Here is a 16,706-nt window from a genome sequence, read left to right on the forward strand (position 1 = left end):
AAAAAAGGCAAAAGAGCCCCCATAACTCAGGGTTTCCTGTTCCTTCAGATAATATGGAGCATGCTCAGCACACCTGGGGATGGAGAATCATCTCCTGGGAAGCAGTGAAATTAAGAAGTGCTGGTGCTGCTGAAGGTAAAAATGAGAGATTGAGTCTTTTGTGTTTTTCTTACATGAGGCTTCAGCTCTCTGCCAAACTTCCCTATTCTGCTCTGAGACAGAGGGGAGCAGCTGTTCCCTCTTGCCACCATTCCTGCTCCACTTTGTTGCTGATGTTGTCAGCTGGATCAGAGGGGGAGGAGGGAGTAACTTTTCTTGCTGCTTTCTGTTTACCAGGCTATGTTTCAAGACTAAATTGGGATGTGTCTCTTCCTCTTTGTGCCATGGACATGCTAAATCTGCACGTGGGATGTAAAAAAGGACTTTTGGACCAAAGATTCAGGCTCTGTGCTGATGCCTTTTTTTTTTTTTTTTTTTAATGGCATAGCTTAGCCAGACTTGTCAGCTGATCACAACAGAAAGGAAGCAAAAAAACCCCCCTGAAAATCTGGTATTACAGCACTAACTGCACAAAAGTGGTACTTAGAGTGCTGATGGTATCCTGATAAGTTCAGGGTGCTGTGAAACCAGGTGATTTTTCATCAACTCCTTTTACTTTAGGGATTCCTGTCTTCAAGTTCTCATTTGATTTCTGCAAAATTCCTCTGCTGCAAAGAGTTTTTCTCAATAACAGGAACTGTGGCCAGACTGTAGGCTTGGCTTGGGCTTTCTAGGTTGTGCATTCCTTCAATTCAATTCTACATTTGTGGATAGCATAACTTATATTATGCCACTTCAGAGTCATCCTATGACTAATTGCAGAGAGACTGATGAGACAGAGGATGGATTGGTTGAAAAAGCTAATTTTCAGGTGAGACTTTGGCACCCTCATTCCCAATGCCTGACCCCTCAGGAATTCCTATTTCTGTGAGTTTAGGTTTTCCACTGAAAACAGTATGCTGTGGGTGAGCCTGAGAATGGTGGGACAAAGCAGTCACTGTTCAAGCTTTCTTTTGTTTCCATAAGAAATGTTGACTGGTTTAGATTGAATGATCAATTGATGTCTCTCAGCATGCACACACACTGAATTAATTTGATAATTCTTTGGGTAAAGAAGAATATTTTTTTTTTAGTATACAATAAGAAGAAATCATATCCTGAAAAGTAAATGTCATGATATTGATCAAAAATTTGCAACAGCATCTCCAGAACTTGTTGCCACTGCTGAATACTCTTTTCCTTTCTTTCCTCCTTTCATTTTAAAGGTACCTTTCAATACCAACTGCATCGCTAAACATTTCAAGGTTTTGTTGTTGGTTTGTTTTTTTCCTTTTTCCTGCTGTTAGTACTGGGTGGTTTGTGCTTGACTGATCATTCCTGGTGAAGTCTTGTGTGAAGCAAGCTGTTGGTGGGACAAGGTGGGGGTACCCAGCTCAGGAAGCAGTTGCTCCATGGCGTAATGGAGCTAATGGCACTACAGCTGTGGGTACATCTGATGTTAAACTACCATTATTTAAACTTTATGATGCAAGAGACTGCCAACTCTCCCACTTGCAGCATATAAATTATGTCAATTGCTCATGCACTTTTTTTAACCCTGATTTCTCTTGAATTATGGATGATAGACAGGGCCAGAATTTGCTTTTAGTGTTCCCTTGTGGCTGTGTGTGTGCTGAGTGCACTGAGCAGTCATAATCTCAGTGTGTGCAGTCAGGGGATGTGTAACATAATTTGGGCTATGACCATGTAGCTTGTACCCTTACCATTTAGGGAGTTACAACATCTGAAACTTGGAGCTATTTTGGGGCAGGGTGGGTGCTTTGATGCCGGGTTTGACCTGCCGAGGCTGGAAGGTTTCAGAGCTGTGAACTCCACATCCCTGGTGGGTTTTTGAAAGGCAGTGTGATGTTCCCTTTCAAGAGAGCCCTCTGTTGTGGGGATTAGAGCCTGTCTTCCAGGCTTCATTGTGGGGAGGAATAATAGCTCCTGTCTGTAATGAAAATATTATGATTGCCATGCTTTGAAGTTCTCCAGCCCAATGTGTAGCAGTGGAGTGCATTCAGCTATTCATTTAGTTGACTGAATACTCTTGTGTGGGTAGGGAATGGGTTTGCCTGGAGCAAATGAAAGCAGCACACTCCAAAGGTGATGGGGACCAGCCAAGCTGCTGGCTTTGCTGCAGTTCTGACTACTGGTACTGCTCCTCAGCAAGGAAAGCCTTTTAAAAGGTGTCAGTGCTCTGCATGGATATCGTAGAACTTTTGTAGAAGGAAGTCAAGGTGCTGCTGCTTTTAAGATAATTTCTGCAGCATTTATTGAATAATGTGTGTTTTAAGGTGTACTAACAGCAGATGTTTGTAAATTATATGAGGCAGCTATAAACAGTGTGTCTGCACTCCTGTTGCTGCATCTGGATTCAAATAAAATTTAAGACTTTTTTTTTTCTTGCTTAAATATGAAGAAAGCTTCACTCCCTGGCATATTGATTTTACAAGCATTAGCACTTTAATCAAACAGCTCTGAAGTGTTGCACTTCATTAACTGATCTTTAGGAGGAAAGTGCAAACTGTTTGCATTGGGTGAAGCCTGTCCTTGCTGATAGCACTTGAAATGCCCAGTGCTGGAAGATGTTAGACATGAGTCGTGCTTGGAGTGGGGGCAGCAGAGCTCAGAGCTGTGGAAATGGCTGGGTGGGAGAAATCGGTGTAGTCAGGTGTTGGGGCAAGTTTTGGTACAGGAAAACCCACAGCACTGTCAGGGAACAGACTGCTCGGGGCAGTGGTGGAATCCCCATCCCTGGAGGGATTTTAAGACATGGGGATGTGGATTTTAAGACATTGAAGATGTGGTGTAGTGGTGGACTTGGCAGTGCTGGGGGAGCAGTCAGACTCCATGGCCTTGCAGGCTTTTCCAGCCTAAATGTTTCTATGATTCTGTGATTTCACAGGAAAAGTCTTAGGCTTGGAAGCCATATGGAAGCAAATCTTAGTTTAGCTCAGAGGAGATGGGGATGGGATGTCAAATTCTTTAATGTGGCCAAATGAATCCTCCTGCAGAACAAGGTGCTGCTATAGAAGCTCATGCAGTAGGATCAACCAGTGGGAATCTGGGCTGGACACTGCTCCCAGCTCTGCTGCCCATTGATGCTCATCAGGCTTCTGAGGGCACTTGGATGGCCAATATTGCATTTCTAATACTGTAATACTGTTTACAGGCATGATTATGAGGTCTTATTAATAGTAAAAGTATTGTATAATGAACACATTTACAAATAATGACTTCATAATGTTGCCTAAATCATTGCTTTAAAAGTGGCTAGAACATTACCTTATTACAGTAATGTATAAAATCTAAAGTATTCCATCAAAGTTTTATTTCCTTCCATATTTTCCTTATTCTTCTGTTTTCTTTTTTTTTTTTCCTTTCCACACTTTTATTTTTGACATTTTGGTATATGCAGTCACCAGTAAGATATATTTACCAAAAATACTGTGGAAGCACTTCCAAAGTATTAAACCATGTCTGTTAACAGCTGCAGTCTCTCACTGGCACACATATGTGTAAAATACTGTTATGAGACCCTTTAATGGGTGCAGTTCATTAAGACAGGAGAGAGAGGTTCCTGGTCTTCCCTTCCCAGAGCCATGTGGTCCCTGAGATGCTTTGCTAGCACAGACCTGTCTGGAGAAAATCCCTTAATCCTTGGGTGAGCAAATACGATGAGAATGTTCTGTGCTTTGTTGTGTGCTATGATCTAATTGAGATTTAATGCATTCTACCATGTCCCTGCTGTGGACTCCCCTTGGACCCTCTGGTACAAAGCAAGGTGTTGGCAGCTTTTTTTTCTGTATCCCAGTTTATGCCTTCCAGGACTTCCAGGTTTGTTTTGTTTTTCAGTTTGCACATGTGGAATAGTTGTGCTGGCAGAGATGCCCAAGAAGGGAAGAAATGAGATCTTTGGTCTTCCTTTCAAAATGCAATATTTGCTTTAAGAGTATTGAATATGATTCTTTCATATTCCCACCCCTCTGTTTAATAACTATGTATTTGCTACTGATCACGTTAAACACATCTGCACCTCACACAATGGTATCTAATCCCACAGCAATATTTCAGTATAAAATCAATTGGAATTGCCAGTACAAGTGTGTGTAACAAATCCAGTGGGAGGAAGTTTTGGACAGCTTTTGGAGCTTATAAGGGAATTCAAGTCCACAATGGTGCCTGTGCCAGCCTGGGGACACTGAGCCCCTGTCCCAGGTTGTGCCTTTTATTACTAATCAGGGACATGCATTGGATTTTCACATTAAAAAAACCAAGAAAAATAGTTGTTCTCCTTATCCCTAAACTCCATTCCTGAGAATCTGAGCCCTCTTTGTAACAGAGGGGCACTTACAAGGGAAGAGATGCTGTAATTTTTAATTGTTTTATATGTTTTAGCCACTAGAGTGGGCATTGTTGAGGCAAATAGGACTTTAAATGTGAACTTTGGGGAACTTGATTGCAGTTCAGGATCACTCCTGCCATCACACAGAGAGCAATTTGCCTGTTTCTTGTTTTCTTTTTTCTTCCCCTTTCCCTTCCTTGCCAGCTGGTCATTCACTCCATTTCACTGGGAGACCCGAGGAGTTTTTTGTTTATTGACAGCCTCAGACCTTTTTTCCTCCAAAATGGGCACTCTGCATGTTGTTCCACCTGAGTAACCTGGAGGCAGCCATTTGGTGCCTGCAGTCCCGTTGGAGGCAGTAAATCACCCTCCAGGATCCCTGCTCTGGGGACCTGCTCTGCAAATGCAGCTCCCATTGGTGTCAGTGAGGATTATGAACATGAATAGTTGGCAGCTCTGGTTTGTCCTTTAGGTAGAGACAAATATTTCCATTGAAAAATGCAGGTTTTAAAGTCAAAGCTGTGCTACATTATTTAGTTAAATTTTAGAAATTTTTCAAATAATACCTTTTTTGCTTTTTTTTTTTTCTTTTTCTTAAACATGAGCTCAATCTCATGGACAAGCCCAGCTGTAGCAGCTCTGAAGTTGTTTGAATCTCCCATGCTGGGTGTTAATGGGAACAGGAGCAGTTGAGCACATGCACATCAATAGGAGACTCGGAAGCATAAAAATTGAGTTCTCTCCTGCCTTTTCCTTTCCTATAGAGAAAATAGGCCCCATTAGTACAGAAAGCTTTGGCAAGGTGGTATTTGCAGTCTAAGACTGGAAAGCAGCTGCCATCCCCAGTGTGTTGTTCAGCAGAGGACTTCACTTTTCATTGCTGCCAGTAATCCTATTTACTGTGAGCACAAAATGCCAGCTGGGTTTTGGCTGCTGGATGTGAGGTTCTGTTGTGAATGGGTTGATGCAGTTTTGTGCTGCAGTGGATCTGATGGAGCCACACACAGGGACACACTGCCCAGCCACTGGCAGGGACTGTCAGCCCTTTCCAAGTCATGGTGTGATGGGAAGAGCCAGGCTGGAGGGGATCAAACACAATTTCTGTCTCTAAAGCAAATGTTTTTGGAAGTGAACTTTTTCCCCCCCGGCTTTTGCAGTCATCCCTGTCGTGCTGCTCGTGTATTTCCTTTGCAAGCTTTAGGCTCCTGCATTGCTGTGCTACAGAATATTGCAGCACACCAGGCTGGTGGGGAGGCATTGGTGGGTCCTGGATGGGGTCTGCAGAATGGGGGGACCTGGGTGCCTTGTCAAAGGGCAGTACCAGCTGCCTCTCTGCTGATAATTCATCACTTGATCTCCATGTGCTTATGGAGAAGAGTTGTGTCCTTGCCACAGGATGTTCCTGTTTACTGTTTGTATTTATTTATTTATTTCCTTTACTCCTGCAGAGTCAAATATAGTGACTCTCACTGCTTTTTTTCCTTTTTTCCTTTCTGGTCAGGCATCCAAAAAGATTGGTGGAAATGCTGCCTCTTTTCTTTCTTTTGATCTGTTTCATCATTCCCTTGTTCCCTCCAACCTGCCCAAGAGCTCTGTGTGCTGATCCAAATGGACAAGTGGCAACGACAGAGGCTGGGGTGACAGACCAGGGAGTTTCTTGAATTGTCCCCCCTTTTTACAGTGAGATTTACTTCATTTTTCTAAGGCATCAGGGAATGAGCTTGTAAAAGCCCAATTCCAGTCTCCTATCCAAAATATGGTGCCTACCTGTTCTTGGCTCATGCTGGGCATCTCATGTCTCTGCTTTAAATTGGTGCCACTGGCTTTCTGGGGCTTTCATGGTGTTTATCTGAGCTGTGTGCACATGTACCCACTGCTTTGAGCTCCCTGTGTGTGTGCTCTCCTCGTCCTCCTCTCGCTGTACTTGTGCTGTATCCGTGTGGATCAGCCCCACGACATGCCCTGCACCAAAATGCCTTTTGTTCTGTTCCCTTTCTTAAAAGAATAAAAAAGCCCCATAATGCTGCCTTTGCCCAATATGCTCTGATGTTGATGACTGATGATTGCTGCTTATTCCAGCTTTTTATCTCAAGCTTTTTCTCTTCTGCTATTAAATGTGACCCTCTTGTTTTCATTTGGTGCCTTTGTATTCAAAGGGAAACAGTGTTCAGTTGATTTTATCAGTTGTTGCTTGTTTCTATTCCATGTACAGAGCACTTTCAAAGGGAAGGGAGTGAATACATGTACTCTTATTTTATAACCACCCTTTCAGATCTGGCTCTCTCCACGCTTTCCTGGTGTGGGTGACTGAGGAGGGCTCCCACACCCTGAATGCAGGCTGCTGTCTTTGTTTGGCAGCAGGATAAATCCTGGATGGACTCTTTGTGTGGCTGTGGACCAGCATTGATGCCATGGAGGGGAAAAAGCTCATTGTGGGGGTGAAGGGAAGGGCCTCTGCTCTCCTGGGCAATTTCCCAAACCAGATGCCCGGCCTTACAAATAAAGAAAATTCAGATTAAACTAAAACCATCTGAAACAAAAATACCACCACTGCAGAAACCCTTAATTAGTTATGGATTTTTGTCTATTTTTTATCTCTTCTGAATTTTTATTTTTAGATAGTGAGTCTCAACCTGAGAAACCAATGATACATTCTACTCCTCACAATCAAAACGAAAAGCAGCTAATCTCAGCATTTTGGTGCTAATGCTCCATTTCTGCACTGGTACCTTCAGAGCCACTTTTAACATTATATGAAGTTTAAAGGCTTTTCACTTTCAAACTAGCTTTTTAGTAGGTTTTTTTTTTTTTCATCTTACTGTGTTATCCTTTCAGGAGTTTCAGTAGCCAATAACTCTTCCATCAGGTAAATGCACTTTAAAATGCTTCCTTCAGCACAGAACAAATACAGAGAGAGTAAAAGGTTTGTAATGCAGGAGAAATGGCATTAATTCTGCTGTCCCCCTTTGTAGAACAGCACAGGGAAAAGTACTGGGGTTATTTACCTCAAGAGTAGGAAGAAATCTTGAAATGTCATTATTCAGAGGAGATAAATCTTTAATCACAGTCAGAGTGATTTCCATAATTGATGCAAAATCAAAATCCTCAGGGAGGGGCTGAGAAATAGGTTTGCCCTGGGGACAGAACCTCAAAATTCTGGATATTAACAATGGCTGTTAGGTCTGACAGGCACTTGCTGACAGACTCAAGGGCTTTGTTCATCATGAGATGAAGGTTTCCATTGGCTTCAGATGGAGATAAACAAAATGGTGTGTCCACAAAATACAGATGTCCTGGCTTAGACCATAAATAGAAAATTAAACAAGTGGAGAATTACAAAATTAGCACTAGGTGCAGAAGAGCTGCATGCAGTTGCTTTTAAAAATAGTGTTTCTCCTTATTCCTTAGTCTTGGAAAGGAGTTCATTAAGGATAACAGAGAATGGGAAAGGGAGTGCAAATTGCTATTGATTGGTGTTGGGCTGTGGAGATGTTTCAGTCTGGTTTCAAGCTCCTGGAGCATTTCCTGCTCACTCCCACTGACCAGCACTGAATTAAAGCTTGGGGTGCTGCAGTCTCTTGTGCTAGAGCAAGGGCAGCTGCTGGGGCACATCTGGAGTCAGGAATTTGGGGGGGATGCTTGTACATTTTTAATATGTTGGTAACATTGCAATTAAAAGCAACTTGCTCCTCCTGGACGTGCACACACCTGAGTGCAGCTTGTGCTCCATGGCTTGGTTTGAGCAATGAGCTGAGCCCAACCTTTGAGCTGCTGAGCAGAACTGGGTTAATCTCAGGGTTATCTGCAGTCCCAGTGCAATCTGTATGTTTGTCTTCAGGACCGTCCCATTGGAAGATGTTTGGTTTGTTTGGATTTGCTATCATTTAAATGTGCTTTGTTCCTGAGTTTTTCTGAACCTTAACAGATGAGCACTTCATAATGCATGTAGAGAACATTTTAAAGACACATCCTGCTCTTGCTAATTTTTAAAGGCAGTCCCAAGGTGGGATGCAGTCCTGCACAAGCTGCCAGCAATGTCTGCCTTGCACATCCCTGGCAGTGTTCAAAGCCAGGCTGGAATGGGCTGGAGCAGCCTGGTCTGGTGGAAGATGTCCCTGCCCACAGCAGGGGGGTTGAAATAAGATGATCTTTAAGGTCACTTTCAACCCAAACCATTCTATGATTCTAGGAAAACTATTTTATAAGATATCCTTTCTTCTGTATCCCAGTGCAGATATAACACACCTTTCTTCAGTATTTGTGGGATTGTAATTCTCCCCATAATGGACCTGTTTGGCTTCTGCTTCACACTTGTGCTGTGTGGTAACACTCCTGAACTCATAATCTATGAGGCTCTAAGGCATCTCATTGGGAAAACATAAATGAAATGTCTTGGGGCAAAAAATGTGAAAAGACACTGTGCAGCCTCAACAGTTTCAGGCTGGAGGTTTATGCTGATTTAGGTGTGATGCAGGAAGGACACTAATCCTCTTGCTAAGGCTGCTCCTCAATCAAGAAAAATGTCTGAGTCAAATACAAGTTTGGCTTTACCCAGGAGAAAAAACCACCCAAACACAAAACACCTGCACTAACACAAATCCCATTACAACTTAATAGCTTTAATATTTTTTCCCCTTTTATTTCCAGCGAATGTTAACTTTTGTAGAAAAGCATCAGTTCTCAGGAACAGACTCACAAAATGAATCCAGTCCCTAATTTTCACACAGAGCTCTCTGCCTTCCTTTATGTGTAGTAGTAAATGACAGAAGCATTGCAAGTTGTACATAGATGCAACTATTGATAGATTCCATCTGGAAGCTTTTACCCTTGTAAATTAATCTGCTTGGGACCAAGGGGCAGGAGAAGGAAGGGACAGGAAAAGACTCTACAGATTCATTTTCTCAATAGATTGAGCTGAGTTGTTCTTTGATATTATCATCCTAAAGATTTTTTCCCCCTTCATAGTATGCATGGTCTTCCTTATCTCCAGGGGATCAAGCAAGGAGGGCAGATTTAGATTAGATGTTAGGAAAAATTCTTCCCTGTGGGTGTGCTAAGGCCTGGCACAGGTTGCCCAGAGGAGCTGTGGCTGCCCCATCCCTGGCAGTGTTCAAGGCCAGGCTGGATGGGGCTTGGAGCAGCCTGGGATAGTGGAAGATGTCCCTGGCCATGGCAGGAGGTTAGAATGAGATACCTTTTAAGGTCTGTTCCAACTCAAACCATTCTGTGATCCTGTGATTTAATTACTGTATATTTAGCTTGTACCCCCTGCTGACATCCATCGTTTAGTTCTAATCTGCTGTTTCTACCTCTTAAAGACTTTTGGGTTGTCTTTAAGCAAAGCTTTAAAGAAGTTTATCAAGAATATGACTTCATTTGTAAGGTTGAAGTGTGTGACATGCACCTCTTAAAGAAAAGAAAATTAAATGCTTCTGGAAGTGCTGACACTGTGGTGACACTAATGGAGGATTCTAACCTGTCATGATGAAACCTCCTCCGGCAGCATTTAAACAGTTTGGTGCGAGTCAGATGATTTGTTAATTTACATAGAGCTGAATTCAAGAGTAATGTAATAAGGAAACTGAATGGGTATTAATTATAAAAGCTTATCTATTCCGTTTCTAATTAAAAATAAATAATCAGAATAATGTTGGGGTTTTTTTGTTACTAGAATGATGAAATGTCTTTCTGCTTCTCTTCTTTGGCTTCAATGAGCTTTATAAACTGATGTCTGAATGAGAAAATAAATAGAAAACTGGAAAAGCCTTTCTATCCAAGCTGAAATAACATTGCATTTGTGCATATGTAAGGGGAAAATAGGCATGCAGTAAACAATTTGATTTATTTTCTGATAAATGGTCTTATTGCAAAGTAATGAGTCAAAAAATAGAAAAAGAAGAGATTTCTGTGAGACTGAAGAATGCTCCTCAGATGGAAACGGGGTGTCTTTTGGTCTTGAAAAATTGGTAAGATTGCAATTTACATAGGTGTTGTGATGGTCAAGCATGTTCTCTGCCACTGCAGCATGTCCCGGTACACTTGGTTTATTGATTTCACCCTCCACCAAGTAGAAATGTTCCAAATGAGGGTAAAATTGTGAAAATTTTAGGATTAGATATTGAAAAATAGGCAGAAGTGGGAGATCTCTGCCTGGTTCCCAAGAGCTTTGGGGCAGCTGTGCAAAGGTCTCTGGGTTCCTGGTGATGGTGCAGGAGCCAGGGGAGGTGTGAGCGCCGTGTGGGGAAAGCCCTGGGCTGTGTGTCCAGAGGGGAGCAGAGAGCCAGCCAAAGGCAACATCCATGGACAGATTTAAGGGTTAACAGCTGGGAAAGACCCAGGCTGTTCAGCTTCCCTCCAGGAGCTCCACTGGTAATGCAATTGGAGCAGTCAACATGAAAACAGGCAAGTCATCTGTAGTTATTTTATTATTGGATTGCAACCTCCCCCTGGTCTCTGCCACAAGAATTTCATGACACAAAGGATAAAAGCCCACTGAAAACAAGGAAGGGGAGCCAGGCTTGTACTGAGAGTAGGAGTGAAGAAACAGGACAGACAAAAGATTCATGAGCAAGATTAAAGGCAGCAAGACTGAGTTTTGAGCAGCCACCCATAGGAATTTCATTGCCTTCCTTCAGAAGAATCTAGTCTTCTGATATGGAGCTTTGCCAAAGGAACCAAAGTATTAATCTGATCTGTTCCCTCCAGATCTGTGACTGAAATTTTCAGCCTTTTTTTTTTTTGGGTGTGGAATACTGAGAAAATTAAAACCACAGTCAGATAAAATACATGTGTGTGCACATGTGCATGTACATATGCATGTTGCTACTATGCTTCACTCAGTTTCTCACAGCACTGGAAATATGGTACCCAAGGAAACATTGAATTTAATCACAGAATCATTAAATGGACTGGGTTGGAAGGGACTTAAAAGCTCATCTTTTTCCAGCTCCTGTGCTGTGGCCAGGTACACCTTCCACTAGACCAGGTTGCATCAAACAATGTCCAGCCTGGCCCCAAACATTTAATCCTGCTGACCAATGCAGGAAATATATTAATCTTCTGCTAGCATTGTGCTGTCTCTTGTCCAGCTGGTTGTGGGGACCTGCTAAGCAGCTCACAAATGCAAGGAGAGGTGTGATGCCAATGGGAACTGCACAATTTTACCTTTGTGTCTATACTTGCTGCACAGGAGTATTGTAATAAAATTGCCTTCAGCATGCAGTACCTATCAAAGATAAATTTAGACAAATATTTAATAAAGAGCAATTTTATTAATTGCCTTTTCATCAGCTCTTTTGAGAAGAGAACAATAAGGAAAATTGTGCACAGTGAAGTTTCACGGCAAGGGTCTAAATATATATGGTCTCATACCTGTGTTGGTGTTTCTTCCTCAGTAATCTCTGTATATGCTTTACATAGTTTGGGTCTTTTCATCTCTGTGTCTTTTGTCTCTTTTTTGCTGTTAGTACCCTCACAGACCACAATACTATCCAAAAATAATATTTGATTAAGCTTTTGATCTCACAGTGGTTAGATGGATTTGAAATGGGACAAAATTAGGCTAATCACACTAAGAATAGCATAGTTACTTCTGATTTTCAAATGCCTTTTTCATGGTATGACCTCCAATGGTTTGCAGAGTTCTGACAGATACAGAAAGTAACATTAATTCCCATTTTCAGATGTAAAAAATTGATACAGAACATTTTTCTATAGTGTTGAGTGCTTCCTTGGTGTTATTTGCAGGGTAACTGCTTGCTGTTATTGAGCTTCTGTTGAGAATTACAATTTGTTTTTATTTGGTATTAAACTGCAGATGCAGATTCAGCAGTTCCCTTCATTCGGTGTCCTTGGTGCAACTATCTGTCACAACCCTTCTTTCCAGAGTCTATTTTCCTTTCCTTTTGGGTCAGTTTTGTTTTTTAAAGTCTGTGAATCCTCCTGAAATAACATGACTATCTGGGAATTCTTGCTATCTTTTGTTCTGAGGTGGCAGTCCATTTTATCCTGCCTTTTGTTTCATGTAGCCCATCTAAACTGGTGAAAATCATTGATTTTCTGTTTTTCTGTCCTCCTCTTCCAAGGCTGTTGTGTCCCTCTCCATCCTGCTCATGTGCACAAACCCACAGAGTTATCTCATGGATCTTGAAAGAAAATAGTTTGTACCTATAGCAGATCATATGCTTGAAAAACATCTTATTCTCTGTGTTATTCTCCAGGACAAATCACCATTTTTGCTTTATAAAAATAAATAATTATAGCAACATTAGGTTGGTAACAGAGACAATGAAGTTGCTATTGCCTTGCCAGGTGATTTACCATGGCTTCTCTGCCTCTCTGCTCTCATGTCAGGCACACAATGAAAAACCCAGGAACTCTTAGAAAACTCTCATAATGGAGACTGTTATGAAATTCCTGCTTTGTTTCCTTTCTTATTGTATTGTGGCAGTAAGGACATGTGCAGCACACAATTTGCTTGCTGATCATAGCCCAGTCTCCATATGTAGCTCAACTTTGGTTGCTTCCAACCACGAGTTACTCAAGTATCTACTTAAGATGTGCTGGGTAAGGAAGGTTTAGGAAGCTGTGCTGCAGCATCTGACTTTGTGTCCCAGTAAAAATGAGATGTGGAAAAGGAAGTGCATGGGAAGTGTGTGGTTGTGTATAATCTGTCTGTGAATGGATGTATGTAAATACACACTTGAACTATACATCTGTGTGTATCACTGTCACAGAGAGTTGGATTTTTTTATTTTAATACTACATTTGCAAGGTGCATCGTTGCCTTGGAAGGACTTGGTATAGAAGCTTTCAGTTTCAGTAATACATAATTAAAGTTTGTAGTTTTAGCCCTAGCTCTGATGTAATGTCTAAATTTCTTCCTTCAGCAATAAACCTAGATACCCAGCTGCCTGCTGGAGCTCACTGTTACTTAAGGGCAAACTTCCTTTAACATATAAATGTAATAATTTACATTTCTGCTGTGTATAAGCCACTTTCTATGAGCAGTGATATGATGGAGCTGTTTGGTTTTTGGGTTTGCTTTCTGCAATGGTTTTGTCTTGTTGGTCCTAAGTGAAACCACTGCTTGTCCTGAACCCAGCCTTCCTTTGGGAATTTTGAGGCAGTAAGGAATAGGATTGTATTTGGGAGAGAAGAAAAAGAAGCCTGTGTGCCTTAGTCTGATCTGTAACACATTTAGTGGTGTGCAAAAGGTAGATGAGGTCCCTGTCTTTAAGAATTAATGCACAGTTAGAGGATGTGCATTCTCTAATGTGGCAGGAACATCTTAATTTCCTCATTAAAGTCTTGCTTTGAGATGCAAGCAGCCTGAGCCTATGAAGTTCCTGAGCTCAGTTATTTTCTGCCTGCACCAAGCTCTTGTAAGTTTTCCACTGGAATTCCAAATTTCTCAGGGGCAACCAGGATCTAATTTGAGAAGTCAGGTGTGTTCATGGGTGTATGAGACTGGGCTGCCTCTGTCCATCCTTCTGTCCTTAGTGCAATGTAAGGCCTCAGACTCTGGCCATGGTGAGCATCATTAATTAGTGTTGAAGAGTGGCTTGTTTTGCAAGATGATAGACTTTTTACCTATGTAAATTACTTTCTTTGCAACTAATAAATTGAATAAATGATGCCTTCTCCATGCAGTACAGTGGGGCTCATTGTGCAGTTCGTGGTAGTTTCACTTGATTACCTTTCCCATTTCTGTTTTTAATAATCTTTGTAAGAGTGAGGAGTTCAGTCACTTCTAATAGTCCCCAAAAAAGCAGTGGAAGGCGTGTTTCACAACTGTGAGCTGCACTCCAGTGTCCTGCCTGTGGAATCCACCTTGATGCAATCAAGGAAAGTCTCTTTCCATAGTTGATGGTGCTGCTCCAGATAAATTGGTTTCTTGGATAAAGACAACAGTGCTTGCACAGTCAAACACTTCCTTTCCTCTCCATTTGCTCTGTTCTGTTCCACACCCTGTTGCTGTCCTTGCTGGCCAGGGGGTCCATTTGTGCAGCTGAGTGAGATTGTGGGCAGCTTTAGTTCTTCAAAGGATTATGCAAATAATAATTGAATTAAAGAGCTGCTGTCAACATTACGAGGTTCTGGCAAAGATAACTGATGTTACCATTCAGCCTGCAGACACAGGGATTTCAGAGTGGACTTGGACAAGGAGAAGCACATCAGGATTCCAGAATGCTTGAATATTTCCTTTCTGGCTGTTTGTGGGGTATATTTCTTATCCCCTTACCAAACTAAGCTGTTTAACCAGGAGTTGTCCATCTGGGAACACAGAGTAAATTAAACTCTGAACAAAATGAATAAGGCATAAATATAATCAGGGTTTCTGGGGTTTTTCCATAGTAACTGGCATAGATGGAGGAAAAATTAAGTGTTTTATATTTTTTATAGGCTGTTTTTTTACAAATCTTTGATGTATCATTAAAAAACTGTAAAATCCCATTCTAATAAAAATGTTTGTCTTCAGTTATGCAAATTTAATATGAAAAATCAAAATGCCAGAATTACTTGAGGCTCTTAGGCGCATTTTTGCTGCTCTCAGGGCAGGGTGCAGCTGTCACCTACTCAGATGTGACCTGGTGCATTAAATCAGAGCAGTACCTTGAATGAGGAGGCAGCAATAACCTTCAGTGAGATGCATAACACAGTCCTTGGCTGGTGCAAGCTCTGAGGGATCAATTTTTAGTGATCAAGGCAGCCCCTGAAGGTCTTTGCTGTAGTTGTACCTGAATTACATTTATATAGACAATAATAGCTGCTGAATCTTGATTTTTAAATAACTTTAATATCAACCACAGTCTCCAAAACAGTGTTTTTTAAGGAACATTGTGATGGAAAAGGCAAATGCCTGTACTGATGCAGGTCCTGCCACTGAGAGGAGGAAGAGGAAGAGGATGCTGGGCCAGAGCTTCCTCAAGTCCTCATCCTTTGGGCTGCTCTGGTTTACAGCAGGCACTGATAGATAATAGGACCTTTACAGGGAGGTCTCCCTGAGGTCACAAAATTTGCATTTCTGAGGATAATTTGCAAAAATTCTGGAACAATTAGTGAAGTAAGTAAAGAATAGTCAGATACTCCTTCCATGAGCTGTACTTTCTGCACTGCTCAGAGATGCTTTGACCTTCTAGTTTATTACAAGTCAGGAAAAGTCAATATTTCTTAGCTTGCCAAGTTGGAGGAATTTTAATGAGTTATTGAGTCAAATAGGTAATCCTCCAATAACAGACTTTTTTCCCTTTCAGATTTACTGTGATAAAAACAAAGGCTTAATGGGGACCAGGAAAAATGGGTTTTTTGTTAGAAACTCTTGCTTGTCTCTCTGCAAATGCTTTTAACCCCTTGACCACAAGTAGATGAAATGGAGCTTCAACACTGGGACATTTTGCATTGGCATCAAATGCTGGGCAGGCAGGGGCTGTGTTGATGTTAGCAGGGAATTTAACATGATAAAATGAGACTGAAGTAGCTGGTGCTGATGCTTCTCACATCTCTTTTGCATGTGATAAGGGGCTGGATGAGATCTGGTTTGTGCTCCTATGCTGAACTGTTTGGCTGCTGGAAAAATCTTTGAAGGGAAAAGCCCTGGGTGTACTTTAGGAGATGTTGTGGCATCCCAGCTGCTGCAGGGTGTGTTCCACTGGGTGCTGCAGCACATCTGGAGCGGTGCTTGCACTTGAACATCCTCTGAGAGCTGGCACCTTACCAAAACCTTTCCAAGAGCCAAACCTGCACATGGTAAATGTAGAGAAAAGGGATTTGCTTCCAAACCATCTTGCTGGTCCAGACTGAGTCCCCGGCTCTGGGGCAGCCCGAGTCTGGCTGTTGGAAGGCTGTGCAAGGCTGGCAGTGGGTTTTTGCACAAGGAAAGGCTTGGTCCTGGTATAATTGTGCCTTTGCAATTCCCCTTTGCTCAACTTGGTAAACTCCAATTAGCATAGAATGATGTAATTTCCTGAAAATCTGTTCATTGAGTGTAATGCTAATTACTGCTCTGAGTAGTGGCTTGTTTGGAAGTGCCTTGTCCTCTGTGAATTTTAGTCATGTTCTCTGTAAGCCTTTAAGTGAGGAAACTTCATAAGCAGAAAATCTTATAGCACAAGGGCAGCCCTTTTAATAATATCAAAGACCACAGTAATATTCAGAATATCATATCCAGTGAATTCTTAACAGTAGTAGAAAGTTATGTTTCACTATATGTCATTACTCAGAGTGTAGGAGTAGATACTGATGGTCCCTTTAACAATGACTGGTGTTTCCCCATTTCATT

The 16,706-nt window shown here is 41.8% G+C and overlaps 1 protein-coding gene across 5 annotated transcripts in view; it reads left to right on the plus strand.

Annotated features, from left to right (window-relative positions):
- The window catches only part of FSTL4 (follistatin like 4), a 206,673-nt gene that overhangs the window by 49,009 nt on the left and 140,958 nt on the right, over window positions 1-16,706 (plus strand). The window contains exon 1 of one of the 5 annotated variants that reach the window (XM_077186354.1): window positions 53-135. The exons of the other annotated variants lie outside the window; for them this stretch is intronic. Coding sequence (XP_077042469.1) covers window positions 54-135 — 82 coding nt within the window. The 5' untranslated portion in view covers window position 53. Of the gene's footprint in view, window positions 1-52; window positions 136-16,706 lie in introns of those variants that run through there. 5 annotated transcript variants of the gene reach the window in all.

This window comes from Agelaius phoeniceus, chromosome 15 (genome assembly GCF_051311805.1).
Source record: "Agelaius phoeniceus isolate bAgePho1 chromosome 15, bAgePho1.hap1, whole genome shotgun sequence".
Classification (NCBI taxonomy): Eukaryota; Metazoa; Chordata; class Aves; order Passeriformes; family Icteridae; genus Agelaius; species Agelaius phoeniceus.